Source organism: Etheostoma cragini, chromosome 21 (genome assembly GCF_013103735.1).
Source record: "Etheostoma cragini isolate CJK2018 chromosome 21, CSU_Ecrag_1.0, whole genome shotgun sequence".
Taxonomy (NCBI): Eukaryota; Metazoa; Chordata; class Actinopteri; order Perciformes; family Percidae; genus Etheostoma; species Etheostoma cragini.
Genome location: NC_048427.1, coordinates 5,831,630 through 5,857,176, shown reverse-complemented (window position 1 = coordinate 5,857,176; position 25,547 = coordinate 5,831,630). Strand labels below are relative to the sequence as shown.

The following is a 25,547-nucleotide window of genomic DNA, read 5'->3' as shown; positions in this document are numbered from 1 at the left end:
GGACCACTAAAGTCTATATAAAAGCATCCAAAGAGCACCATGTCATGGAACCTTTACTTAAACATGTTTCTGCCCAGCGAAAGTAGCCTTTTTAAAGCAGTGGGTTGAAACTGAAGAACAATTATATTTAAATAAACCATTAAATGTTGACTTCGCCATCACACATTCTATGTTTTTTCTTAATGATATAAAATAAATGTTGTGCAATGATCAAAGACAGATTACCAACACTTTGAGCACAGTGGCAATGCTAACATGTGTTTTATAATGTTTATTATGTCCACCATCTTAGTTTAGCATGCTAACATTTAAAATTTACACAAAACACAAAGTTGAGGAGGAAATTACTGTTATGTCTGTACAGAATTTCATTGCAATCCATGCAATAGTTGAACTTCAGTTTGGATCAAAGTGGTTACTGACTGACAGACTGACATTGCCGCCGCCCATACAGACGTGAGGCTAACCTGACTAAAACCGGATATGACCCCAAAATTCAGCAAAAGGAGCTCAGTTTGTCAGAGGAGCAACACAGTACATTAGTCATTTTATTTGTGTGTGTGCGTGTGTGTGTGTGTGTGTTTGTGTGTGCATGCGTGCGTGTGTAGATGAGGAGTTGCAGAGTGAGGTCGAGCTGGATAAGGAGCTGTTGTGGAATCTGCAGCTGCTCTCCGAGGTGAGACAAGGATCTATCACGTCCCAAGGGCTTCAACACTCTAGAAATTAGATAAATCCTGCAAATGTATTGTATCTCGTATGTCTTAAAATGTTATTTAATTTAAAAGTGAGAGGTTGGCATATTTACTTGAATCCATTGCAGATCAATTATTTTTTTTGTTTGTCTTTGTTTCAAGAATATTTTCGAGTCAAGTGTTCTCTCCTCATTGTTACTGAAGTGATATATCTATTTTAAAAATCTAAACTTCAGAATCAAATATAACACTTAAAATGAGTGCAAAAGAGAATTGTTTTCAATTGTTATAAGAATATGAATGTGACATTGTGACATGAGAAGAAATGATGAATAATGACATTTCTTGCAGCGTGCAGCGTGCACCCTGCGCAGTCATAAATATCAAGGAGCTTTGTCGTTAACCAGAACATATTGATACCCTTTCTATTTTGTTTTATTACTCCTGGGAGCTTAATGCGAGTGGAAACGAGCCAAACGCTGTGATTTACTAGTGAAGCTTAATATTTAAGAGACAACTCTCCACTGACATGTCTGGGTTTGTGTGTGTGCATGTACTCCTGTGTGTATGTGTGTGTGTTTTTAGGTAACCCGTGTGGATGGTGAACAGCTGTTAAAATACCAAGGGGACCTGGAGCGGATCCTGCGTGTGTGTGTGCGTCTGCGCTGTAAACGAGCATACACACTCGCCTGCAGTCTGCTGGAGCACACACTGCGGTCGCTGTCCCTCATCTATCCCACAGAGTACCGCAGCACCTCTGGAGGCTTTGATACTGACCTCCCTATACGGGTAAACTCACACACACACACACACACACACACACACACACACACACACACACACAAAATGTCTGCAATGCTATATGGCAAAGAGGAAGACCAACTTTGGCTTATTTGCTATCATCCTCAAGTGCAAATTGGCTTTTATTGCAGCTATTACAGTATTTAGTCTGGGACAGGAAACAATGAGTTTTTTGGGGAAACACAAAATGCCACAAAAACAACCTTTACACTGCTCTTGCTCGCAGTTTAATTAGATTAGATGTTAAAGGTTTGGTAATTGCATTGTGATTACCTCCAGGAAGCCAATTAGAAAGCATTTATCAAATTTAAATTAAACTGCTACACCAATGGAACATACACTAATGCAAATACTGCTACGTTTTTTTTTTTGCATTATAACTAAACTTATGTAGATTTATGTTGCTAAAGTGTACTGAGAAGAAAAAAATAGATAAGGGAAAAGTCAAAAAATGGGGGTAACAACAAAATATGCTTACTCTTTGCACAGACTGTGAACATAACCTGCAAACACGCCTTCATTCATCTCAGACAGGGGTTCCCAACCTGAGGGTTAGGACCCCAAAACAGCCACAATATAAATCTGAGAGGGTCACAAGGTGATTAAAGAAATTAAATCTTGTTTCTTCTGCATATATCAAGTCTATATTTTTTTCTGATTTCCTCCCTGATCTGCAGTATTTCTGAAAAAAGCTTTTTCAATAATATTGTGTGATATGTTCGTACGTGAGTGCAGGAGAAGTGCATTTTTGATATGATGTCAAGGTGGCAGTAATTACAACTAGCTTTCATGTACTGACCTCCTTTCTTCTGGAGTTCATTGTCACTGATTGTGAATGCTGTTTTGTAATGGGAAAATTACATTTAAGAACCATTTCATATATCCTTCAGTATTATTCATGTATTATTCCGTATTATTCATTACTATGCTTTTCGGTTGTATGACATCATTACATTTTCATTCATTCTGTATGTGTCCTCCATGAAAGAGAATCACAGCTGTTTGTCCCTAAAATTATCAGTTGAAGGTTGGTGCATTAAAGTCTGAAAGAAACGGTTGTCAAGCGATGTATTTCGGTAAGGGTGCAGGGTCAGAACATCTTCTATCTGTATGTGACCAACGGCATCAGGTTGTCTTTGGTAGGTAAGATAAATGACTGCTAGAAACTTTGAGGTATGAGGTACAGATGTAGAAAAGATGTAGAAGTGGCTCCAACTTGTCTGTGTGTTAAGATTAATCGTTTTGATAAGATTAGGCACTTTCTCAAACAAGGTCTCCTATTGCTGGAGAAAAGAGAATATAAGATAAAAGAAAAAAAAGATAAAGAAAATACGCTGAAGCCAACTCAGTACATTTGCATTACAACTGTCTTTAGTTTGTTTCAACAAAGTCTCACGTCAAAACTTTTCCTCTCCTGCTGAACAGAAAACTTCCACAAAAGTTTTTGTTATGGTTGATTTTGAGGTTTTTTGCTAGTTGGATTTAACTGCTTGTCTGTCATCTGAAAGTAAATCAGTTTGATGCTGAGTATGTTTTTCAACTGGCCATTGTTTAGTGTCCTTACATGTGTTATAAATACCAGTAGATGACACAGATCAATGTTTTAAAGGCAGTTGTCCCAGTGGAAACTCTCTTTTCTACAACTTTCAGAGTTTACTCTCTCCTTCAACTCCCCCCCCCCCCTCTCTCTCTGTCTCCAGGACTGGGGAAGAGCTGGAGATGTGGCAGACTTGGGTGTGTGTTGGCACGTGCCTAATAAGGAAGAGGAGAACTTTGTTTTCCAGCTGTTGTCCCGCCTCCTGCACCCTGAGCTGCAGCGAATTAAGGGCCATGTCTCTGGAGATCAGCCAATGAACAGGTATGCTGTCATTTTTCTTAGTTTTCCATTTTTAGATGTAATCAGGCACAAGCACAAGCAAAACAAAGAATGATGTGGTCTTTCATTGCTGATAAATGAGATTCATCTGTGTCGAAAAAAAGGAAAACTGAAGATTAACATCTGTTTTGAATATCTGTTGCTCTTGCTGAAGAGTACAGAGAGTTGAAAAGTTGAAAGTTTAGGTGCTCAAAAGTCTTGAAACACCATTATAGACTTGCTTAGTGAAATTACAACAAACACACAAATACTGCTAAGAATGGACTGTACCGTGTGGTCTGTTTCACAGGGAGGAGCTGTTGCAGAGTCTTGCTATTGTGCATCACTGCCTTCTTGGAGCTGGAAGCCTGCTGCCGCCTCTGGATGGGCCACACGTATCTGACCTGTGAGTCCTGCAGCTCGGCACACACATAGACAACCCCACATTTTCCTGCAGGCTTGTCACGTTTTGCTCCTTACATTTTGTTTCTCCTTAGAGTGCCCTCCATGGTAAATCTGGGGGAGATCAAGCTGCATATAGGCGTTGACTACGGTAAGAAACCATAAGCAAGCAGCCACACAACACTCATGCACAAGTAGGCGCTTTCTGAAGAGTTTCAATCGGTTGCTCAAGGCTGCTCGTCCTGCATTCTGTGCCCATACATGTGTGTCTCCTCCTCTCCAGATGATTCACGGGAGAACTACAGAGAGCCCATCTGCCAAACCATTAGACTGCTGCTACGTGAGTGAAGACCTTAACGCCACTACACTCCAGCGCTAAGCCCCTCACTTTGTTTGGAGTGTGTACAGTATGTGATTTGTATGACCATTAATGTATGTCAACTTTTATCCAGATCACATCTTGGAGCACTCTGAGGATGACACAAAGTCACTCTTTGTCATCATTAAGGTGATTTTTCTTTTATTCATGGGTGAAATGTTATTATTATTTCCAGTGGTAATGATCTCAAAGCACCCTCTTTCTGTCTGTCTGACGACAGATCATCAGTGATCTCATGTTTTTCCGAGGCACTCACAAGAAGGACTTTGACTCACGTTGGAAAAGCTTCACTCTTGTCAAGAAGTCCATGGAAAACAGGGTGAGTTGGAAAAGCGCAACAAGGCTGCTGATTGTTGTCAGTTTCAATAAGTTGCTTGCAGGGTGATTTAAGTATGTTTTACCTTTCCTTCTGCAGCTTCATGGGAAAAAGCAGCACATTAGAGCACTGCTCATCGACCGGGTCCTACTCCAGCATGAGGTTAGTTAACAACAAACGCACTTTGTGTGTGGGTCACAGATGTAACCACTTGCATATGTTTGGTGTTTTTTTTTAATAATATTTGAATGTTGTACTACTGTGTGAATAGATGAGGAGGCTGGTGGTTGATGGCAGTGAATATAAAGTGGTTCATCAGGAGCTGCTCTGTGATCTGCTGCTGCTTTCTACCAGCACTTACAGCCAGGTAAAACTGACACGAAAATGAACAAGAAAAATATTTAATCAGAACATCTGGATGTTCACATTTTCCTGATGGTATTAACATAAATATCTCTGGTGAAATAGTAATTAATTGAGGATGTATGCATGTACATCTGTGTGTGTGTGTGTGTGTGTGTGTGTGTGTGTGTGTGTGTGTGTGTGTGTGTGTGTGTGTGTGTGTGTGTGTGTGTGTGTGTGCGTCCCTGCAGGTACGTAGCAAAGCTCAGCATGTGCTGACAGCCTCACTGGGAACCTTTAGCTTCTCCTACAGAGATCTGATTCCCCGAACCCTGCAGCTGCTCTCACCACAACACACCACTGGCACACAACAGCAGTTTAAGGTACCACAAACACACATACACACACGCACACATACAGCACACGGTGACAGATATAGTTGTCGGTCTTGCTCATAAGGATCACTGTCTGTGGAGCTGGAACTGTAAGGTCGTCCAAAACTGTGTTTGATGGCTAAATGTACATTGGACTCCTTGCACTGGTTACCTTTAACCTGCAATGTTCCCCCTTTCACTCCTTACACTTCTAAACTTAGAGCAGTTTGTTGACTACCAGCAGGGCTAGACTGGAGACAGAGGGTGACAGCATAGGGCACATTTACTGTCAGGGCACCAAAACTCTTCAAAAGGTTTTCTTTTGGAAAATAAGCAAGCAAGTATCCTCAGTATCCTCTTTAACACTCTTCTAACGACTTATTTTCTACATATTGGCTTTTATCTAGTTTGATTTTACCTTTCCAAATTGTATATTTTTTCTTGTAAACGGAATACTTATCGTGTATATTTTACGTGATCTTGGGAATATATTCATCAACTTATCTTTACTTGTGTCTATTAGGCACTTTGTTTATAAAAAGTGTAATATAAATAAAGGTTCCTCTCGTTGATAAAATACATGATAAATGCTAACTCTGTAACATATTAATGCAAAAATGCTAACGCTAAAGCTTATAGATCCAAGGCAAAAAGTTAGTATTGAAGGAGCAGCATTGTTACAGTATTTTGGGGTTGTTCTTAATTGCATTTTGTAATTAGATGAACTTGATTTAACTTTTTTTTTTTTAAATGGACATCAAGAACAATGAACTTTACATCTGTTTTCTAGGTTTCTATTATAATTAAGATCCTGTTCATATAAATAATAGAAACCAACACAATGTGTCAAAAAGCCATATTTCTCAGACCCAGACTGTGAGGGATCCAGCATCTAATTCAGCCACAGCCCTTGACTGTCAATTTGCCTGTGCTGTTGATTACATTACAATCTGTCATGTGTCTTTATCCTTTGTGTGTTTCAGGGTGCTCTGTACTGTCTGCTGGGTCTGCACAGTAGTCTTTGTCTGGCCGGTGCGAGGGACTGGGACTGTGTTGGGGAGGTGTGGCCCGCTCTGGTCCGCTGTGGCCTGTCGCCCTCCATGACCCTGGAGAAGCGGTCCATTTGTGGACTGCTCGATGAGATCACTGACAGGATCCATCGCCAGCATGACACCATAGGGATCTATTTTACTGTGAGCAACATGTTCATTAACAGCCAGTTCAATACCCTAATCTGATCCTTTTTTTAATTACTCCCCTTGTGCTCTTCCACTTATAGGTGTCTGAGACATGTGTAGAGATAGCCACTCATATCGCACAGTCTAAAAATCCCAAACCTTTTTTGGAAGCGCCATCAATAGAGGAGCTGAAAGTGGGGCTTCAACGTCAGCGAATCAGAAACGTGGTTGCTGCAAGGTAGGAAAACTGCACTGTTTTAATAGCCTCTTTGATTTTTTTTCTCAAGGTTACGGAAGAGCTAGAGCACGACCTCAGCATATATTCTTATTTTTACTATTCATGTAATTTGTAGAAGTAGGAGAATCACTACTGACTAATGCTTCTTTTTGTGTTGTACAGGAAATATGAGAAGCTGGTCAATGATCTCTTGGACTGCCTTGAAGACAGTAACCTGTAGGATTTCTCCCCCACCTGTATATGTGTTATATGTACTATACATATTGTACTTTCTCTATAAATGTTTAGTAAAAAAATGTCAGAACACACTATGTGAGTTCTGTTATATGTTCTATATTTAAAAGGACTTCAAGTAACAACAATCAGTTGCAGCATATGTTCTCAAACATGTATAGTTTTTCTAGCAGAGACTAACGACACCATTTTACTGAAAGATAACATTGCAATACAGAATTAGGTTCTTTTTATGTATTTTTTTATATTTTCTAACAAGACTTGTTTACATGCGTGTCTGCTTGTGTTTTAGGCCCTGGAAGTTTGAGCACATGGCAGCAGACTTGTTGTCTCTCCAGCTAAGAGAAGATCAGCCCCTGCCCCCCGACGCTGTTCTCTACTTCACACAGAGCCTCATACATGACTCCATCAGCATACGCAAGGTGTGTGTGTACCGTACCTCTATTGTAGTGGGTGTTTCTGTGGTTTTATTAAATAGTTGTAATCTTTCTTGTTTAGTATACAGTAACAAATAACAAGTCTCAAAGAGGCCTGTGTAAAAAGTGTGTGTAGCAAAAAACACTAAGAACATTACATTGAATTAATTATAAGTATCAGTGATGTATAATAAAATAAGCAACAGTGACTTATAATACTTGTAAAAGTGAGACTGACCAGTGCCTATTCCAGCTCACTGTAACTAGCAGGACAAACAGCAGTGCAGACAGCACTTTTCTAACTAGGAGTTGTTGTGTTTGTGTGTGGTTCTACTTCACCACTCTATGATCTCTCTTAGGTGGCCATCTCTGCAGTGGCTGGCATCCTGAAACAGTTAAAACGACCAAGAAAGAAAGTAGCTGTGAAGCCATCTGATATAAGTAAGTATAAGCACACAAACACACAATAGCTATTATATACAGTATACACCTCTGACATTGTTCTTGCAGGAAAATGCAGCACTTTAAGTTGTCAAGGCCCTCTCTCAATCCAGCAATTTCAGCATTAGCAGTCCTTATTTAAATTAAATAATACATCATGATGTACAGGCTAATTGTGAGGGCCATTTCCAGTTGAGTAAACAAGAAGAAGATTATATAAATTTACATTTCCTTTCTAGTAAAAGATAAATTGCTTGGAATTAGAAAATCCTTTTTTTCCTATGTAGACTCTGGGCGACTTTCAAGAGTTGGCAGTCTCCACTAACACACACTCCCCTACGCAGAGACTCAAGACATGGTTATATGTGTGTTTAGGACTTTTTTTGTGTTTGCATGTATGTTTAGGTGGTATCGAGGAACCAGAGGGTGTGTGTGTGGGGGATCGTGAAGGGAATCGCTGGCTGCAGTATGACAGCAACAACTTGCCTCTCAGTGAGGAACAGTGGGATTCTCAGGCGTATGTGGAGAAAACACACTGGGGCTACTACTCATGGCCCAGGTAATGATAATTAATGTTTAGGCGGTGGATTAAGAACGTGGAAGGCCGATTAACTGCTTGGTTGGATGGAGCTAAATATCTGATTGACTTAACTGCCTGGTTGATTTGATGCTTGGCTTTGTGGCTAACTTTATGCCTGACTAACTGCTAAATGACTGATCTGGGCAACTGGATAACTAGCAGGAGTGTTGAACTGACTTCCTGTCACAGCCTGGCCTAGATAAGGCTTATTGAACGACTTACTGTCTGGCCTAGATAGAAGAATTGATGTATAGATGGAGGGCATGCTGGCTTGCTGACTAACTGACTTTATAATCATTCATTTATCTTCGCTGCTTATTTGAAGACAGCAGATGTGTCTATCCATATTTTTGTCAGTTTGTTGTTATCTATAAATCACAGCAGCCTCTTCTTTGTCTCCCGCTCCTTTCAGAGAAATGATGATCCATGCAGCTTCTGAAAAGCCAAAAGATGACCTGACGTACGAGGAGATGAGTGAGGTGCTCATCCTGTACCACACACTAAATCTCCCACTGATGCCTCAGTATTACTATTATTACATTTGGTGTTTGTTTGTCTGCCACTCAGGGTGAGAAGACTATCTTTGAATATTTCTCAGACCCAGAGTTTATTGACCAGCTTATAGAGTTTCTCTCTCTGGAGGATCGGAAAGGAAAAGACAGCTTCAATCCCCGCCGCTTCTGTCTCTTCAAGGTGCAATTTAAACTCTCAGCCTCAATCGATCTGGCAAACCTTTTATAAAGAAGTGACACAGCATACCACCGCTGGCCAAGGCTGAATTGAACTCAGCAGAGCCAGAATTTGTGTCATCATCTGCTGTGATTCATTGTTCTCTGTCAAACAGCTGACACTTTACTTGCGTCAAACGAATGACTGTACTCTGTCCTTCTTTGATTTAAAAAAACGAAGAAAAAAAAGGTGGTTACTCCACATATTACAACCCTCATGCTCACGTATGATTGACAGGGGCTGTTTTGTAACTATGGAGACGTGTTCCTGCCCTTACTATGGCCTCACCTAGAGCAGCTTGCCAACGACCCCCATGAGAGCTCCCAGCGCTGTTTGTGTGAGATTACTGCAGGACTAATCAGAGGCAGCAAACTCTGGAGTTTCAGCAAGGTACCGGAGAGACACACACACACACATACACACGCACACACATACACACACACAGCAACAAATACATACACTGCACTACTTTTTGATAAGAAAAGTCAATATAAATAAAATACAAATTTGTGTGTGTGTGTGTGTGTTTGTGTGTGTGTGTGTGTGTGTGTGTGTGCGCTTAGGTGGACAGGTTATGGCAGCTTTTGTGCCCTTTGATCAGGACAGCATTAACCAACATCACAGTGGAAAGCTACACAGACTGGGGCACCTGCATCGCTACTGCCTGTGTGAGTAGCTCACATGCATACAAATGCACCCTAGAGGCCATGCTGTAGTTAACGACTTGGTAACAATGATTGGGGATTTAGATGTACGTTTTCCATATGAAATGTTTTTTCAGTCAATAAAACAAACAGTTGGGTGATAATTGGATTTTTAAACACAATTTGGAGCACAAACACACCTAGTATTTTTATGCTGCTAGCATTGTTCTTTGGATGACAATGTCGGTCTGTCCACCACTTTGGTCCGGACTGACATTCACTCTCATCAACTACTGAACTGATTGAAAGGAAAGGTTGTACCGATATTCATGTTTCTCCCTGACATTTCCTCTAGTGCCACCATGCGGCGGATGTTTATAGTTTTGAGTGAAATTTCATTGACAACTAACGGATGGACTGCCACGTAATATGTACAGACTTTCATGTTCCCTTCAAAATAAGGTTTAATATCTTTTGCTTTTCATCTAGCGCCATCATCAGGACAACATTTGAAATTCTCCAGTTCTTTGTTTTATGACCAAATACCTGCAAAACTAATTTCATTCCTATTTCGTCTACAATAACTAGAAAAAGACCCAGCAGGGTTGAAACGTTGCAGCACAATAAACGTATGGGAGTATGAGCAGAGTGCAGGTACCCCATTCTTTTAACAATGGTAAACATTACACCTGCTAAACTTTGGCATCTTAGTGTATGTAATACAAAGACCATCTACAATTTTGAACCAGAGACTACTTCCTCTGTTACCATTGGAAGTAAAAGCAAAGGAATATGTGCACACTGGACCTCAGTGGATCTGTTGCCCACTTAAAATAATAGTTCCAAAAATAAGCCTATTTTGTATTGCCTGCCATCTAACAGGAGGGCCGGGACCCCAGGAAACTCCACTGGCTGTTTGAGCTGCTGATGGAGAGCCCGCTAAGCGGAGAGGGCGGCTCATTCAGGGATGCCAGGTGTGTGTGTGTATGTGTGTGTGTGTTTGTGTGTGTGTGTGTGTGTGTGTGTGTGTGCGCCCATGTGCATGGTTGGCTATGCACTCATAGTATATATTTATGTCATCTACAGTATTTGTGAGGTTTCTGATTTCACCCTCCCCATTGTCTCTGTCAGTTTGCTGTATGTGCTTCAGGGAGGTCTGGCCCAGCAGCAGTGGAGAGTGTCTGAACTGCTGCACAGGCTGCTGGCTTACCTGGAGCCCAAACTCACCCAGGTGTATAAGAATGTCAGAGAGCGCATTGGAAGGTACCAAATTAACTTTTTGTTATGTCTTCTGGGTTACATAATCCTTGTTTAATAGGTTAATCTAATTAGTTTGTGTGCACTGTTTGGGCTGTTTAATTCTAAGCTTCATTATTTTGTCTCCATGTTTCTTTTTAACTGCTTCCATTCTGTGTTTGTGACTCTTTTCTTTCCTCTCCTCCCTTACCCTACTCTATCCTCCTCTCTCTCCAGTGTCCTGACCTATATCTTCATGATAGACGTGGCCCTGCCCCACACCAGTCCAACCTCCTCCCCCCACGTGGCGGAGTTTGTCGCTCGGGTCCTAGAGCAGCTCAAACCCCTCATGTCGGAGCTGGAGATCCACAACCACGTCCACGAGGAGAACACCCAGGAGATAGACGAGTGCACCCAGGCTGTCAAACTGCTGAAGACGGGTCAGAATATGGATGCAAGCATTTAAACTGTGTGGTGGATGGACATGGTGTAGACAGTGACTGTGGGAAAATGTATATATACTAGGACAGCTTGTTCCCTTTATGAAATAGACTGACACACTAAAGCTAGATAAAACAACCTAAGAGCTGTAATCCCTTATTGATTTAATTTTTAAAAAATACTTTTAAAGGTAGTGAAGTGTAGATTAAGGGGAATTTCAAGAGTGTGTGTTTAAGCCTTTCAAACAGAAAGTAATGGAAAGGAGTCTAACTTAATATTTTGGAGGGTGTCTCTAAAATTAACATTTGTCCTGGCCACTTAGTCAGTAACTTGTACTACATTTTATTAATGATTTTGTTTTCCTTTCAGTTACAGTCTTCAAAAACTGTTTGATAAATTAGATCCACTTGGGTTTTTTACTATATCTCAGTAAAATGTCAGTTCCCCCAGATAATAAAAACATATTTTTATAAAACAGTAGATGTGTTTCTAAAAAATACTTCAAAATAAAATGTCATAGTTTGGGAGCAGATATTTCAATTCAAGTCAAGGTTTCTTATTTTATGTTTCTAAGCACCTGCTTCAGTTTTAATGGTGGTATAATGGTTTAATGACTGAATTAGGATCTCATTTTTTGTCTTGCATTTTTTCTTTTTCAGTTTCTGTTGCTACCTTGATCTTCATTATACAGATAAATATCTGGTTATAAAATTATCCAAATCATTAGATACTAAATCATGATAGATTGTGTTTTATTACCAGAACAGCGCAGTAAGGTCACAGCCCCAAGTCTGTAATTTTTATTATTTGGCCGCAAACCAAAATCTCCTGTGTGTGCGTGTGTGTGCCACATACAGTGCTGAAATGGTTGATGGCAAGTGCAGGGCGAACCTTTACTACGCCTGTTCAGCAGCAACTTCAGCTTCTGCCTCTACTCTTCAAGGTAAGAATACACACACACACACACACAAGTCCCTGCGCAGCATTATTACCCACTCAATCTTACTTGCCCATTAAACTCAATTTCTCTCTTCATTTACTCAAAATGGTGCGTAGCTCTGTGTCTTCCTACCGCTCTCCATCTCTCTCTCTCTGTTTGTCTCTCACTGCAGATTGCCCCGGTGGAGATTGATGAGAGCTATGATGAGATGAAGCAGGATGCACGCGTGTGTCTCTCTCTCATGTCCCAGGGCCTGCTGTATCCTGAGCACATCCCTCTAGTTCTGGCAGCACTGGAAGAGGTAATATGCACACACTCAAACACAGACAGACACACAAACACACACACACACATACACATGCACACACACACAGCCACACCTGCCTGCTGTCTGTGTTTAGGGCCTATGCTGCCCAAGGTGTTGTTAGACTAAAAACAACCTATGCTATTTTAATTTGCTTACTTTGGGATTTAGTTAAAGCATTTCCTGTGTGAGTTTTGTATGTGAGTGACACCCCTGCTGAGAAATTCACGATACTCTTAGAAACATTGCGTCTGCAGTTTCATAGTTGATAGTAGCTTTAAAAGGATGAAAAAGAATTGCAAACATGTTTTGTTTCACCTTGATACCCAAACCTTTTTTTTATCTTGTGAAAACATGATCTCATGCGCACATGATCTCACAATTATTTAGAGGTATAGGTTGACAATTGCGGAAAATACTTGCTTTCTCACCGAGAGTTAGATGAGAGAATTAATACCACTTGCATTTCTGTATGCTAAATATAGAGCTAGTAGGTGGTTAGCTTAGCTTTGCATAAAGACTGGAAGCAGAGGCAAACAGCTAGCCGGGTTGTGAGGATAAAATAGTAAAAGAGTAAAAAAGTAAAATTTTGGATTTGTCTAATGTTTTGCTTTCTAAATAAATACTTGCAACACTAATGTCCCCATCAGCCTCAATTGTACTTTGTCTTTAGTGATAACAATGTTTTCATGCTAGCAAGTTACACGCTACAAGCTGGTGAACAAGGTAAACATTAGACCTGTTTACCATGGCAATGTCACTGTAAGAATGTTAGCATGCTAATATTAGTATTTAGCTCAAAGCGCCACTGCTCCTATACAGCTTCACAGAGCATTTCACAGAGCATTTCGGGTCTGTCGGTCACAGTAAAACCGGGGACATTTCCGGGGACAGGTCACCAAAACCGGGGACTGTCCCCAGAAACCGGGGACATCTGGTCCCCCTATCTTACTCCCTTTCCTTCCCCTTTTCTCTCTAGATGGCAGGCAGCAGATCGTGGCATGCACGCTTCTCAGTACTGACCTACCTCCAGATCATGGTTTTCTACAACTTGTTTACCCTGCTCAGTTTGCCTGCTGAGGTGCTCCGCATACGAAAGCTGGTGATGCAGCTGCTGCTTGATGAACAGCTTGAGGTAATGTGTACAGAAAAAGGCAGCAAACACTGGTTTAATACAGCCATTGCCCCTCTGCAAGTTATAATTGTCAGAGGATTATAAATGGCCACTTATTGTCCCCTATTTTCTCCTCACTAAATCTTGATTCCTCTTTTCTATTCACAGTTATTGCTTAAAAATAACCCTATACATCTCTGCTCAGCTCTTAAGTTATTTTCCACTTTTGGTGCTTTTTCTTCTTCTGTGGTTACAAGGACGATGATAGAGCACTATAGCCTTCTTGCACTCCTTGTAGCTGGTGATCTAAAAATAACATCATAAATCGATCTAATGCACACAAAAAATAGTTTTGACTGTTAATCTGAACCAACGGCTAACAATTTAATGCCAATTTATTGAATGCAATATAATTTACTTTACTACTCATGCACAGATTATACTTTAAAAGTATCTTCTAATATTGAGTTACCTAATCTTTTGTACAATCCATGTCTCCCCCCGGCTTTTAAAACCCTCTTTAACCCTCTCTTTCCATTGACCTGGATGTGCAGGTGAAAATCAATAAGCACGGAGCTTCACTCTGGTTGTCTAACTTACAAAAACAGTTGCTTCTATTAATATTTAGTAAACTGTATAAGTGTACTGTACAGCTGGTGAATGTGTTGTTCATCTATCATTGTCTATTTCAATGCATCCTCCGTCACTCAGTGCTTATTCATAATTTATGCAAAGTGATGCAGGAAGGCAGTGATGCTGCAAGTGAATTTTACCTCAGCTCAACTCAGCATCTATCCCTTCTTCTCCTATTTTTGCTCCTCCTCCTCTGTTAATCTCTGTCCCGTGTACCTCGCTTTCCCTCGATCTCCTTGCACTCGTCTCTTTTAATAAATTGTTTATGTGTTTCTTGCCCTAAAACTGCCTCGTGCTTTTCTTCGCTTCTCTTTGTCGGTTCTTCAAAGGTCTTGTTTTTTCTTTCTCTCTCCTTGCTGTCCCTCCCTCTATTCCCTTCCATTCCCCACACACTTCCCTTCCTCCTTCTCCCTCTAGGTGAGGGACATGGCAGGCACCACCCTCAGTGGTTTACTGCAGTGCCAATTCTTCCCTCTGGACTCCAGTCTGCAGACAGAGCTCCAGACGCTGAGTCAGACTTACCTCCCCAAGGCGAGGGGAGAGCTGGCCTCCACAGGTACACACACACACACACACACACACACACACACACACACATATTTCCGTGCATGTCACAATCACACAGTCACAGTGCACAGTCAGGCAGTCACAGTAATACTCATTTTAACTCCTAATTGTGTGTGTGTGTGTGTGTGTGTGTGTGTGTGTGTGTGTGTGTGTGTGTGTGTGTGTGTGTGTGTGTGTGTGTGCGTGTTTGTGTGCGTGTGTTCACAGACTTAGTGCGGCGCCATGCTGGAGTGCTCGGCTTCAGTGCGTGCATCCTGTCAAGCCCCTACGATGTCCCAGACTGGATGCCTCAGATACTGATGGATCTCAGCGACCATCTCAACGACCCACAGCCTATAGAGGTACACACACACCCACACAGTCACAAACATCTAGCTCAACACAGTGTGAGCTGAAAGAATACAATTTCATTGTCCAATTGAGGAGAAAATTGTGTCTTTGGCCTTACTTCAGGCATGAAAAAGACATACAATGTAATCCGTAGCACAGTTTGAATAATACATTACGGTGATGGGGAGCCAATGATGATGATAATTTACTGCTTTTCCTATTTGAAAGAGACAAGAAAGAAAATACAATGGAATACAGTTTAAGAATTTGTGAGTAGACAAATTAATATCTGTAACAAAAGCGTCATAAAAGAATAGCTGTATATATATGTTGTATATAACAATGGTAGAAATGGCAGATTGTGTGTAGAATAATAAGGATATAATATCTTCATTACTTCATGCAGACTGACTAATCTATTGTCAAAATCCGTTTTGGTTGTCAAGCCACAGGCACCTCCTTCCTTCCTTGCTTCCTTAAAATATCTAATCATTTTATTTGAAGGCCATAATGTGAAATAAATGTACTTGATGTTTAAGTCATGAAAACATCCTTGGTTGTACTGATAATCAGTTTAATTCCCTTTTGTAATGTCCTTGTTTAACCACGCTGACTTTTCACTCCAAACTTGTTTCACTTTAAATAATTTCTAAGTGGTGTCATTTTAACATCAATAAGTTATTATCTCATTCGTTTTTAATTAATGTAAACAAATGCTGAATTGTCAGCTCCTGTTGGATTCTACACTGCATTTTACATAGTGTGTCTCCAGATCAGCAAGAAGCAGTGTCATAGGGTCACCGCTGAAAACAGGAACTCTTTACTTTGCAAGTCATACTCGGCCTTGTTCTAGGTCTGCTGTTGTACGTGACGGCAGCTCTCACTGTAAGAACTGATAGTGGCTGTTATCAAAGGCTGTTATCAGATACTTTTTCCGTCCCTGAATAACAAATGAAGCAGCAGAAAGAACTCTTCACATCCTCCATTTAATGTAAAATGGACTCATTTGGAGAACAAACACACCACTTTAAAATGTATATTTTTACTCCAGTGAAGGAGTATTACAGTGTGCCATGGGCTACTCAATCTTTGAGAAGTCTGATATACTGTGGGTATATACAGGAATAATTTGGGTTATACTGTTAATGGTCTTCAAAGTATAGTAAGTATAGTATAAAAATGAATAGAAAATATCTTTTCAAGCTCACAAAGTAAGAGCATTCGCTCCATGTATTTTCTTATTTAAAATATTTCTTTAAAAAAGAAACTATCTTGTCAAATCCAAAATTAAGTACGTTACTATGGACGCAAAAAAAATATGTTAATCTCACTTACCTGAAAGCCAAAGATCTGTAGTTAAACAACCGGGAACCGGTATTCTTCTGCTGGCTATTGATGTTGACAGTTTCAAAAGTATTTAAAAGGGAAACAGATTATATAATTTCCTATTTTTAATCCTTCACCGTACGCATAATGTGATAACTCAACGTTGATTCATGAGTTAACAATGAAATATTCATACCGTCACAAAATGGATTCGCTGTTTAAATTTGCTAACTTTGTCTCAAAAGCCTGAAAAAGAAGGCAAGATGGGACTATTTAATTAGTATTTACTATGATTTCTCCCGGATCATACTGTGTAGTAAAAGTTTTTGTTTTAGTATTTAGGAATTTGGTAAAAGAAATAATGTCACTGCAGTAAAGGTAGTATTACCACAATGTAAAAAGACTGTGTACGAGTAAAAGTCCTACTTTCAAAACTGTACTGAGTGCAGAAGTATTACACGCAAAATGTAGCTAAAGTATCAAGTACCCATTATACAGAAAATGCCCCTCTGCGTTTTATTATCATATATAATAGTAATGAGATCATTACTGCTTATGCTTTAATGTGTAAGTGGCATTTAACTGCTGAGGTGGAGCTGATTTTAACTACTTTAAAAATATGTTAGTACTTTTGTTAATAACAATGCAACAAATCTTGATCTTAATACACAACGCAATTACTGTTGTCAAACAAATATAATGGGAAAAAGGGCAATGTTTACCTCTGAAATCTAGTTAAGTATAAAGTAGCTTATAATGGTAATACTCAAGTAAAGATACAAGTAAAGTAATAGCACTAAGTAAAGTGAAAGAATATTCTTAATAACATTGCTTGAGTAAATTTATTTATTAAATTACAGCACTGTTTTTTTTTCAGTATTGTTTTAAAATGTGTGCTTTTGCATTCTGGATCTGGCTTACAGCAATTTGTGGTGTCTTGTAAGCCTATGCGTGCTGGGCACAGATTTACAGTACATGTGTAATTTATTCACAATTTTATTTTCCCGTGGTGTCAGTAATGATGATCCTGTTTGTTGTCCCAAGATGACTGTGAAGAAGACCCTGTCGGAGTTCAGGCGTACTCACCACGATAACTGGCAGGAGCATCGGCAGTGCTTCACTGACGACCAGCTGCTCGTCCTCACAGACCTGCTGGTGTCACCCTGTTACTACGCCTAGACAGCCAGCTGCCTTGCCAGGTCCTCTACAAACTGACTAACTACACCTTTTAACAGTGTTGGGATTGTATATGTTAAAATGTCTGATATTGTATCAGTGGCTGACAGCCCTGCCTCTGGTACCTCATGTGCCAATGTTGGCCTTCAGTAAACCCAGCAGAGAAGCAGTCATGGGCTAAACGCTTTCAAATATTTAACTTACTTGGTGTGTTTACTTTGTCTCGCCAAGCAGCACAACAGCCCCAAAGGTGGCCACTCTACTTTAGAGATACTCCTTAGGGGTATCTTTTTTTGTTGTTTAATATATTTGACTACTGATTTGCCCACATCTACCAGAAACCTCTGTATATTTTCAGGTCACTATTTCTTATTTCAGTGTTTCACTTCTAACTTTAAAAAGATTTTAAAATGCATAAAAGGTTGGTTCATTTACTAAATACAAGAAAAAACATGATTATAAATATGTAGAATTAATGTAAATAAATCTATATGTAAACATAAATAGAATCAAATACTTCAAACTCTAATAGTATCTACACTGTCTCGTGGTTTTTTACAGTTGTAATGTGACCCAACACTAATCCTGAAATGTCATGCTTCTAATACTGTATATGTATTATTTAAAGTGCTCATATAATGTTTTGGGGGCTTTTTCCCTTCCATACATTGTTATATATCTTATTTGTGCATGTTATAGGTTTACAAAGTGAAAAAGCCCAAAGTCCACCATCTCCAACAGAAAACACTGTTCACAAACTGCTCCAAACAGCTCTACTGTAGTCCAGCCTTTACTTCCGTGACAAACGTGCGTCACTTCGTAACACCCATTATAATGTTCGCCTAGCTGCTAGTGTGGCACGCCCTCAAAGCGCCTTGTCCACGAGAATTAAAATGTTCCGAATGAAAGATTCATTTGTTAACATCTGAATAACTGACCACTCTAAAATGTCTTGCTCCAGTCTAGGTTGCGAAGCTGGTTTGGGTTCTCATCTGGTACAACCTCTAAATACAATTGTGAACCTAAAAATCCGCATGATATGAGGGTTTTTTTTATTTGTAGAAATTTTGTAAATGATATAAATGTATATACAGTTACACAAACATATTACTACAATTATAATTCAATGCATAACATGCTGTAATCTCATTTATCATATTCCCGCTCAAACCAGTGTTATATTATACAATAGCTCAACACTGAGTATTTACTGTTTTCTGTTCAATAAATGCATTGCATTGTTTATAAACGGAGATGTATTTTATTTTAGAGAGGAAGAATGGCATGCTGTGTCGTGGCATGGTTGACTGATCAAGCAATATTTTTTCTGTGTACATCCATATCACATAGATGTCCACAGATGATTATGTTCTGAACAGAGAGAGATCAAACATAGATGTTTCTTTCTGCACGGATAGTTTTTAGTTCTGTTATACAGATGCTGCTACAAACCATGGCCAATATACACTAGTAATGGGTTTCAAAAGTGTGTGTGTGGGTGTGTGTTTAAGAAAGACAGAGATAGAGTTGTCACTGATTCTATTCTGCAAGTTGAGTTTTTTTCTGATGCAGTGCTTTTGAGTTTGATATGTTTGCTGTGCTCTGTTGTTTTTCTCTGCCCTTTTCAGGGCCTTTAAGTGCACCAAAGAAATTGTGTACTAAACTGTCATGTACTAAATTAATACTGCTCTGGGTTTCCACTTTTTGAACAAAATAAACCTACTGGAAATGTTACGTCAGCCCTATATTGTACCCACTAGTACACACAAACATCACATGCTATTTAAACATTAATAGAAACAGACCAAATGTATATGTGAATGTAGATTTATTCACTCAGAATATATTTATTAATTTAAACCACATACCAGTTGGGCTGTTTTATATTGTACAAGGTGTGATTTGAAAGGTTTATACAAAGCATATTTTGTGATCACCCTGTAGTATCCTGTTACTGTATCTTTATGTAATTGTATATAGTTTTTCTTGTTTTTAGGCATCTTTTAAGTATTGTTTGCATGAGACGAAATGGTGACATTTACAGTATTGTAGTGTAACACTAAAAACAGGCTTTGTCAACGTATTTTCTGTACCTGACAACTATCCTTATTGGCCCTTTGTGCATCTTAAACCTGAGATTACTTAACAAATCCAGCCTGGTGTACATTGTTAAAGTATTATTTAATATTTAAACACAATCAACTTGTTTGATTGTGTAAGTGTTTCTGCCCATTGTGTAGTCTGTCTCTCACTAAAGTTTCTAGAGAAAACAGGTGTGTGTCTGAGTCCTCAGGCAAAATTGTTCTCACAGCGTCCGCCAGCTGAAACAGGTACTCAGAGTTTTGCCCGCTTGGACCGGTAGAGTTGACAATCTGGTTGGCTATCTCCTCCAGTGAGGCGGGGCCGAGGTAGTCTGGATTGTCCTGAGAGCCGATGTAGAGCAGCATCTCACTGGGCGGGGGAGAGAGTGGTGGGCGGGGGTGAAAGGTCACAGTGATGACCTCATAACCACCTTTTTCTCTGTAGTCAAGGTAGCTCTTCACTTCCTTCTCTCGGCCTGTCGGCAGCTTGTAGGCAACACCCCAAACGCATCCCTGAAGGGCAAGAAGAAAAAGAGATAGCTTGGCATCTCTTGGAAAGAATGCAGAATGCAGAACTTAACAAAGAACAGCCTATTAGCACTGCCATGTTCTTTCCTAAACCGTACTACAGAAACTGCATTGTTTTTCCTAGCTTTGTCCATGATTTAGGTGTGTGTATTTGGTTGGGGGAGGGGCTTAAACCTTCCTCAAGAATATGTGATCTTTTTAAAAAGAAATTGCTATATCCCTATACATGTGTGTCTCTTTTTGGTCATTTTTGCTTGTTTGTTTTTCATAAAAATCAGCTTGAATGACGTGTAACAACAAACGAGATTTTTTGTATAGTTTTTAGTAAGGCCTCTGCCTGGGTTCGATTTTTCCCGCGAAGTCACAGAACGATTTGCGGCAGGTAGACGGCGCTACAGTAACAAATTCTGAAAGGTCACAGATTTCTTTATAACACCGGAAAGCCTGTGTAAGTTTCTTTAACTTTCTATGGTTAGCAAGGTAAAGGATGCAGGAGCTATATCTCTGTGGTGTTGTAATGTTATTTCGCAAGTTACCCGCTGTAGTTAGAACTATAGCTGATACTGGGACAGGACCATCGCAGAAAAGAAGAAAATTAAACCCAGAACTAAAAGCTAGAAGCTAAAGTGAAGGACAACGGGCGAAATCTGAGCCAATCTCGGTCGGATTTTCAACAGATGGAGACAATTATAGGATTAAAAGTGATTCAAAAATGTCCCCGAATTGGCCCTCAGGTATGTAATATGCCTATTTCATTCATAAAATAACTTTACAATGCGCGATGCGATTATTCGTCAGCCGATTACGGCCTAGTGCGGACTGCGGACGTTTTATTTCTTTTACTCCGTGTTTGTGTTATTTACATATTTACAACTATTTTCTTTTCCCATGTCACCCTGTAACGTTACGTAAAGCGTCCGTGGATTTAATTAAATAGGCTCTAAAAAGTTGCTACAACAAATGCTATGCTAGGCTAGTGACATAGTGATACCCGGTGTTCCGGTTTAAGGGCAGACCATGTTAGTTGGCGACCGTCAACCAAATGAGTGTGTTGTTGTCGAAGTGACAGCTGTTGAAAACGGGAAGAGAATACGTAGCTATCCGCGTGAAAGCCTATTTGTTAAGTTGTCATTAATGTTCAACATAACGACGTGTACGTTACCTCTCTGAGCGACAAGTATTTAGCCCTTTTAAAAGTAGAAACAAAATAAACTAACAACTTGGATTCGAACTTGTAGCTACCTTTGCAAGAAAATATATAAGTCTCAACATTCTAACGCAGCGCGCCATATAACATCGTATCTGCCGGGCATGGCAACCAAAAACGAACGTTCCCAGAACGTTCTGGGAACCAAAAATTGTTAGCTGGGTTGTTATCAACTCAAACGTCACACAGCGTCTCTTATAATAAGGACTCAGCCAACAAGATCAACTTGTGACCACGCCACACTGCATGCGAATAACTCAGTAATTGCTCTCCTCAGAAATTGTCTTTATTTTGTTTGATTCCCACAAAATGCACGTCTTGTAATTGTCAATGGTAAGCACATTCAAATCAACCTGAAACTCATATGTCCATCTCTGACAAAACAAAGTCTCAGCTTTCTCATACATCATATCTTTAAAACAGATCAAGTTGTGACCACTATAGCCTGAGTCACTAACATTAATATAAATTATAGAGGCTGTGTTAGTAGCTTCAACCTAGAGGGGCTACCATTCCTTCCAGTTGTCAGCTGCAAATGACTGAAATGAACTACAAAAAAACCTCTGAAATTCCAAACCCTTATCCGACATGTCTTACCTCAGGATCCTCCACCAGTGTCACCACCCGGCCAGGCTGTAAAGGACACAGAGGTACAAGCATGAGGAACCAAGTAGGGTTATGTAGAAGTCATAATGTAAAATTATTTGTAGTACATACTCTACATATGTAACCAAAACTAAATATGGTTGTTTTTATTTTATGGGAATAATACAAGCTAGCATATACATTGTAATGAATAACCTGTATCGTTAATGTTTAGTTTAAATCCATAATAATGAAAAAAAAAAAGAATAAAGTAAAGGGATACCTTATACATAGCACCACAATGAGCTGCTCTAGTAGGTCACCATAGACTGTATGAAAAAGAGTTGGTCTAGATAGTGTCTAAAGATCTCTAGACACTAGCTAGACTAACTATTTTTAAGAGATCGGCCTAAATATGACTTGTGGATCGAATCTAAATGGCAACATCTAGAAACGTCTACCTACTCTTTAATACTGTATAACTTAGCTAGTAGTTGGTACCTTAACTATAGCATTAGCTAGCTAGCCAGCTGTTGTACGATACTATTTTTTTCATGGCCAGCTAACGCTACAGACCACATGTGATGTTTTAAAGTAAATTAATAATTTCACCAGACTGTCAAATGTGTACTTATCTTTTTGTGTTTACACAATAAATTAAAACTAATAACTAGAATTTCTTAGAATGTTTTATTATTATCCAATTATATTTGTTTGTTTACATTTCATATCCTGCTTTCGCCGGATTTTGTCCTAACTGACAGAGCAACACTGAGCACACACACGGCAACTCTGCATCAGTTATAGCGACTGTTAACGTCATAGCCAGCTAGCTTTTAGAACAACGTATGCTCACCTTACCCGGTACTCCTCGGTGGTCGGTACTGCCCTGCCAAAACCGACGGCTGAAGCCTTTTATGTAGCCTATTCGTGTTTCCTCATAAGGAAAATCCACTTTCCATATAAGGGACCCGTAACCGAAAACCCACATAGTAGGACACGCTAAGCTAAGGACGGTTAAGCAGAACTAACGTTAATGGTCAACGTGTTAGGACTGACTGTACACCTGCAACAGCGATGTTTTGGTTTTAACAGTAGTTACACGCACTCATGTTTAGCTCTGTCCCAGGACTAGATGTTCAAATCATCTGTATTATGTAAGCACCAGACTGTTGGCACGCGTACTTCCGCTAAACAACTTTCAGTATAAAGCTTATTTTCCGATCTAGTATTACACATTTTGAAACATCAACCATTTAGTGGTGTTCTTTGCAGCTAATCACAATAGGCTCCAATGTTGTTTTTCGTAACGTTTTGTTTATTCCTATGACGTACCACTACGGCAAGTATTTAAGAGCTTTTTGCTTTTATTTCGAAGGTTAATCGCCATTCTGCAATTACATTGTTTTGTATGTGAGGCAATGGGACAGACAAAGAGAAACAGTCAAACCTGTCAAACTACAAAGCTAGGAAAATTGCCATGACAGATAAATCCTTATAAATAAATGTATTTTTATGTTATCTATTTGTTTTATGTTTGTTAGTATAGTATAATTTTTTTTTTGTTATTATTGTTTTACATGTTCAGCACTTTAAGTTTCTGTGAAAACCAGGCATTCCAAAAAATGTTCTTACCAGCCACTAAAAGTTGTATCCCACATATAAGCTAAAGAAATGGTAAAATATTGATTAATAAAAAATAGACAGCCATTTTTGAAGAAAGCATTCACATACTCAAGTAATACATGTGTGGATGTGACCTTTGAATAAAGGTTTATATAAGTATTAAAAAGAATGTTATTCTTTATTTATGATTTGAATGACATGTTGATTAATGTGTCCAAGTTCCTAGTTCTTCATAGACTACCTTTCACACCCATTCATTCATTTTCAATAAATGTCCAGATGTGCAATGCATTTGTTAAAACATAAACTGGGACCAATAACCCAGTGAATAAGGGCTTCAGTCCTGACACCAGGGGGTGCTGAGTTTCTATTACCCGCATTGTATTCATAGGGTGTTCTCCCAAATAACATGCTACCAATGTGTGCCATGTGAGCACTGATTCAGAACCAAAACCAAGTAGACAGCCACAGTCTAGCCTGTAATGTCAGCTCAATGAACAGGAGCCATGCTCATTCTTCTGCCTCTGAGAGAATCTGGTCAGTCAACCTTTTATGTAAATTAGCAGCCTTGAGTTTGGAGAGGCAGATCTGTAGTTGAAATCCACAGCTGGGCTGGAAAATGCTGTCGAGGAAACATCTGCTACAAAGATACCCTTATTGTTCAGAACACCAAAACCAAACTTTGTGCAGTGGAGCTGATTACTGAAGGTCAACTCTCAGGTGTAAATGGGTGTAAATGTGTGTGAAGTATACAGAAAAATGTCATAGCGGCATAGGGAATTGTTGGGTTTCTGTAAATGACATCACAGAGTACGGTCTAGACCTGCTCTTTTATGAAAAGCGCAGTGAGACAACAGTTGTGTGGCGCTATATAATTAAAATTGAATTGAATTGAAAAGCACTTCTCGCAATTTAGAGCATGTAAATACAGCTGTTTCAAATACTGAATGTTCCCTGCTGTGAGCATGATAGTTACAACTATAACAATCTACAGAGCTACACAGAAGTGTACTTACATCCTGCTCCAAATATCTTGAGCCACATACACACATACTCATTATCTCATATATTTTTGGTTTAACAAAAGCTAAAAAAAAAAAAAACTGTACATGTACTGTGGTGGGCTCACCTTTTTGTGCAGTATTTGTCTTTGACAGGGACACATTTGTAGGGGAAATTATTATGATGACAAACAACAGAGAGAGACATATATACAGTCCCCTCTACAGTACAACCAGTTTGTTTATCTAGGAAAAGAAGCAGTTTTTATAATTTTTATTAGGTGAATTGGGCATATTTGTCATCGGTTGTTTGGAAGATAGAAAACAAAGATGTTGTAGTAGATATGAGAGGAATGGATGTGAAGAGAATTTCCTGGGAAAGCGCGGACTCTTTTTAAAGGTGCTCTAAGTAATGTCAAGTGTGTTTTAGGCTTCATTTGTCGTCACATACAGCAAACATCTCCTCACTATCCGTGTGCTGCCTGTCCCCGGAAAACAGGGTCTACAAACGGCAACAAAAATAAACTGTGCCCACCTGCACCACAATGCCCACAAAACAGTGTTCCAGCGTTCCAGCCATTAACCAACAAGCAGGATTTGGGTGGTGGGGGGTTAGTACGGAAGCACAGAAGGGAGGGGATGGGGTGAGAAGGAGGGAGGGGCACGCTAGTCTTGTTTTGTTTGAAAATACTTCAACAAGAAGTAACGTTACCCCACATCGCTTAGAGCACCTTTAAACACTATAGTCGAAAGCCTTCAGTACTAATAGTGACCGTGCAAGTAAATGACTTTAAAACACCATATTAAATCTAATGTAATCAACTCTTTATT

The 25,547-nt window shown here is 39.5% G+C and overlaps 2 protein-coding genes across 2 annotated transcripts in view; one reads left to right on the top strand and one right to left on the bottom strand.

Moving 5' to 3' along the window:
* psme4b (proteasome activator subunit 4b) overlaps window positions 1-17,884 on the top strand; it is a 30,607-nt gene extending 12,723 nt beyond the window's left edge. The window contains exons 18-47 of the mRNA XM_034860514.1: window positions 609-676; window positions 1,278-1,481; window positions 3,194-3,351; window positions 3,659-3,754; window positions 3,846-3,901; window positions 4,034-4,090; window positions 4,203-4,258; window positions 4,350-4,448; window positions 4,545-4,607; window positions 4,717-4,812; window positions 5,039-5,170; window positions 6,145-6,354; window positions 6,441-6,577; window positions 6,740-6,793; window positions 7,104-7,233; window positions 7,587-7,668; window positions 8,074-8,227; window positions 8,661-8,727; window positions 8,816-8,941; window positions 9,215-9,367; window positions 9,541-9,645; window positions 10,504-10,595; window positions 10,753-10,884; window positions 11,095-11,297; window positions 12,156-12,241; window positions 12,411-12,539; window positions 13,522-13,677; window positions 14,707-14,845; window positions 15,064-15,197; window positions 17,557-17,884. Coding sequence (XP_034716405.1) covers window positions 609-676; window positions 1,278-1,481; window positions 3,194-3,351; window positions 3,659-3,754; window positions 3,846-3,901; window positions 4,034-4,090; window positions 4,203-4,258; window positions 4,350-4,448; window positions 4,545-4,607; window positions 4,717-4,812; window positions 5,039-5,170; window positions 6,145-6,354; window positions 6,441-6,577; window positions 6,740-6,793; window positions 7,104-7,233; window positions 7,587-7,668; window positions 8,074-8,227; window positions 8,661-8,727; window positions 8,816-8,941; window positions 9,215-9,367; window positions 9,541-9,645; window positions 10,504-10,595; window positions 10,753-10,884; window positions 11,095-11,297; window positions 12,156-12,241; window positions 12,411-12,539; window positions 13,522-13,677; window positions 14,707-14,845; window positions 15,064-15,197; window positions 17,557-17,691 — 3,509 coding nt within the window. The 3' untranslated portion in view covers window positions 17,692-17,884. The remainder of the gene's footprint in view (window positions 1-608; window positions 677-1,277; window positions 1,482-3,193; window positions 3,352-3,658; window positions 3,755-3,845; window positions 3,902-4,033; window positions 4,091-4,202; window positions 4,259-4,349; window positions 4,449-4,544; window positions 4,608-4,716; window positions 4,813-5,038; window positions 5,171-6,144; window positions 6,355-6,440; window positions 6,578-6,739; window positions 6,794-7,103; window positions 7,234-7,586; window positions 7,669-8,073; window positions 8,228-8,660; window positions 8,728-8,815; window positions 8,942-9,214; window positions 9,368-9,540; window positions 9,646-10,503; window positions 10,596-10,752; window positions 10,885-11,094; window positions 11,298-12,155; window positions 12,242-12,410; window positions 12,540-13,521; window positions 13,678-14,706; window positions 14,846-15,063; window positions 15,198-17,556) is intronic.
* Window positions 17,885-19,499: 1,615 nt separating this feature from the next.
* Window positions 19,500-23,258, bottom strand: chac2 (ChaC, cation transport regulator homolog 2 (E. coli)). Its single transcript, XM_034860515.1, has 3 exons — window positions 22,946-23,258; window positions 22,102-22,137; window positions 19,500-20,282 (listed from the first exon to the last, which is right to left on the bottom strand). Exons 1-3 carry the CDS (start codon window positions 23,078-23,080, stop codon window positions 19,887-19,889), a joined length of 567 nt encoding a protein of 188 aa, XP_034716406.1. The 5' UTR covers window positions 23,081-23,258; the 3' UTR covers window positions 19,500-19,886.
* Window positions 23,259-25,547: the final 2,289 nt, after the last annotated feature.

Excerpts from the sequence above, each read along its gene's own strand:
- chac2 (XM_034860515.1), bottom strand. The coding sequence starts at position 23,080 with ATGTGGGTTTTCGGTTACGGGTCCCTTATATGGAAAGTGGATTTTCCT. Across the intron at positions 22,138-22,945 it reads ACCGAGGAGTACCGGGTAAG|CCTGGCCGGGTGGTGACACT; the intron begins GTGAGCATACGT and ends TGTCCTTTACAG. Across the intron at positions 20,283-22,101 it reads CACTGGTGGAGGATCCTGAG|GGATGCGTTTGGGGTGTTGC; the intron begins GTAAGACATGTC and ends CTTGCCCTTCAG.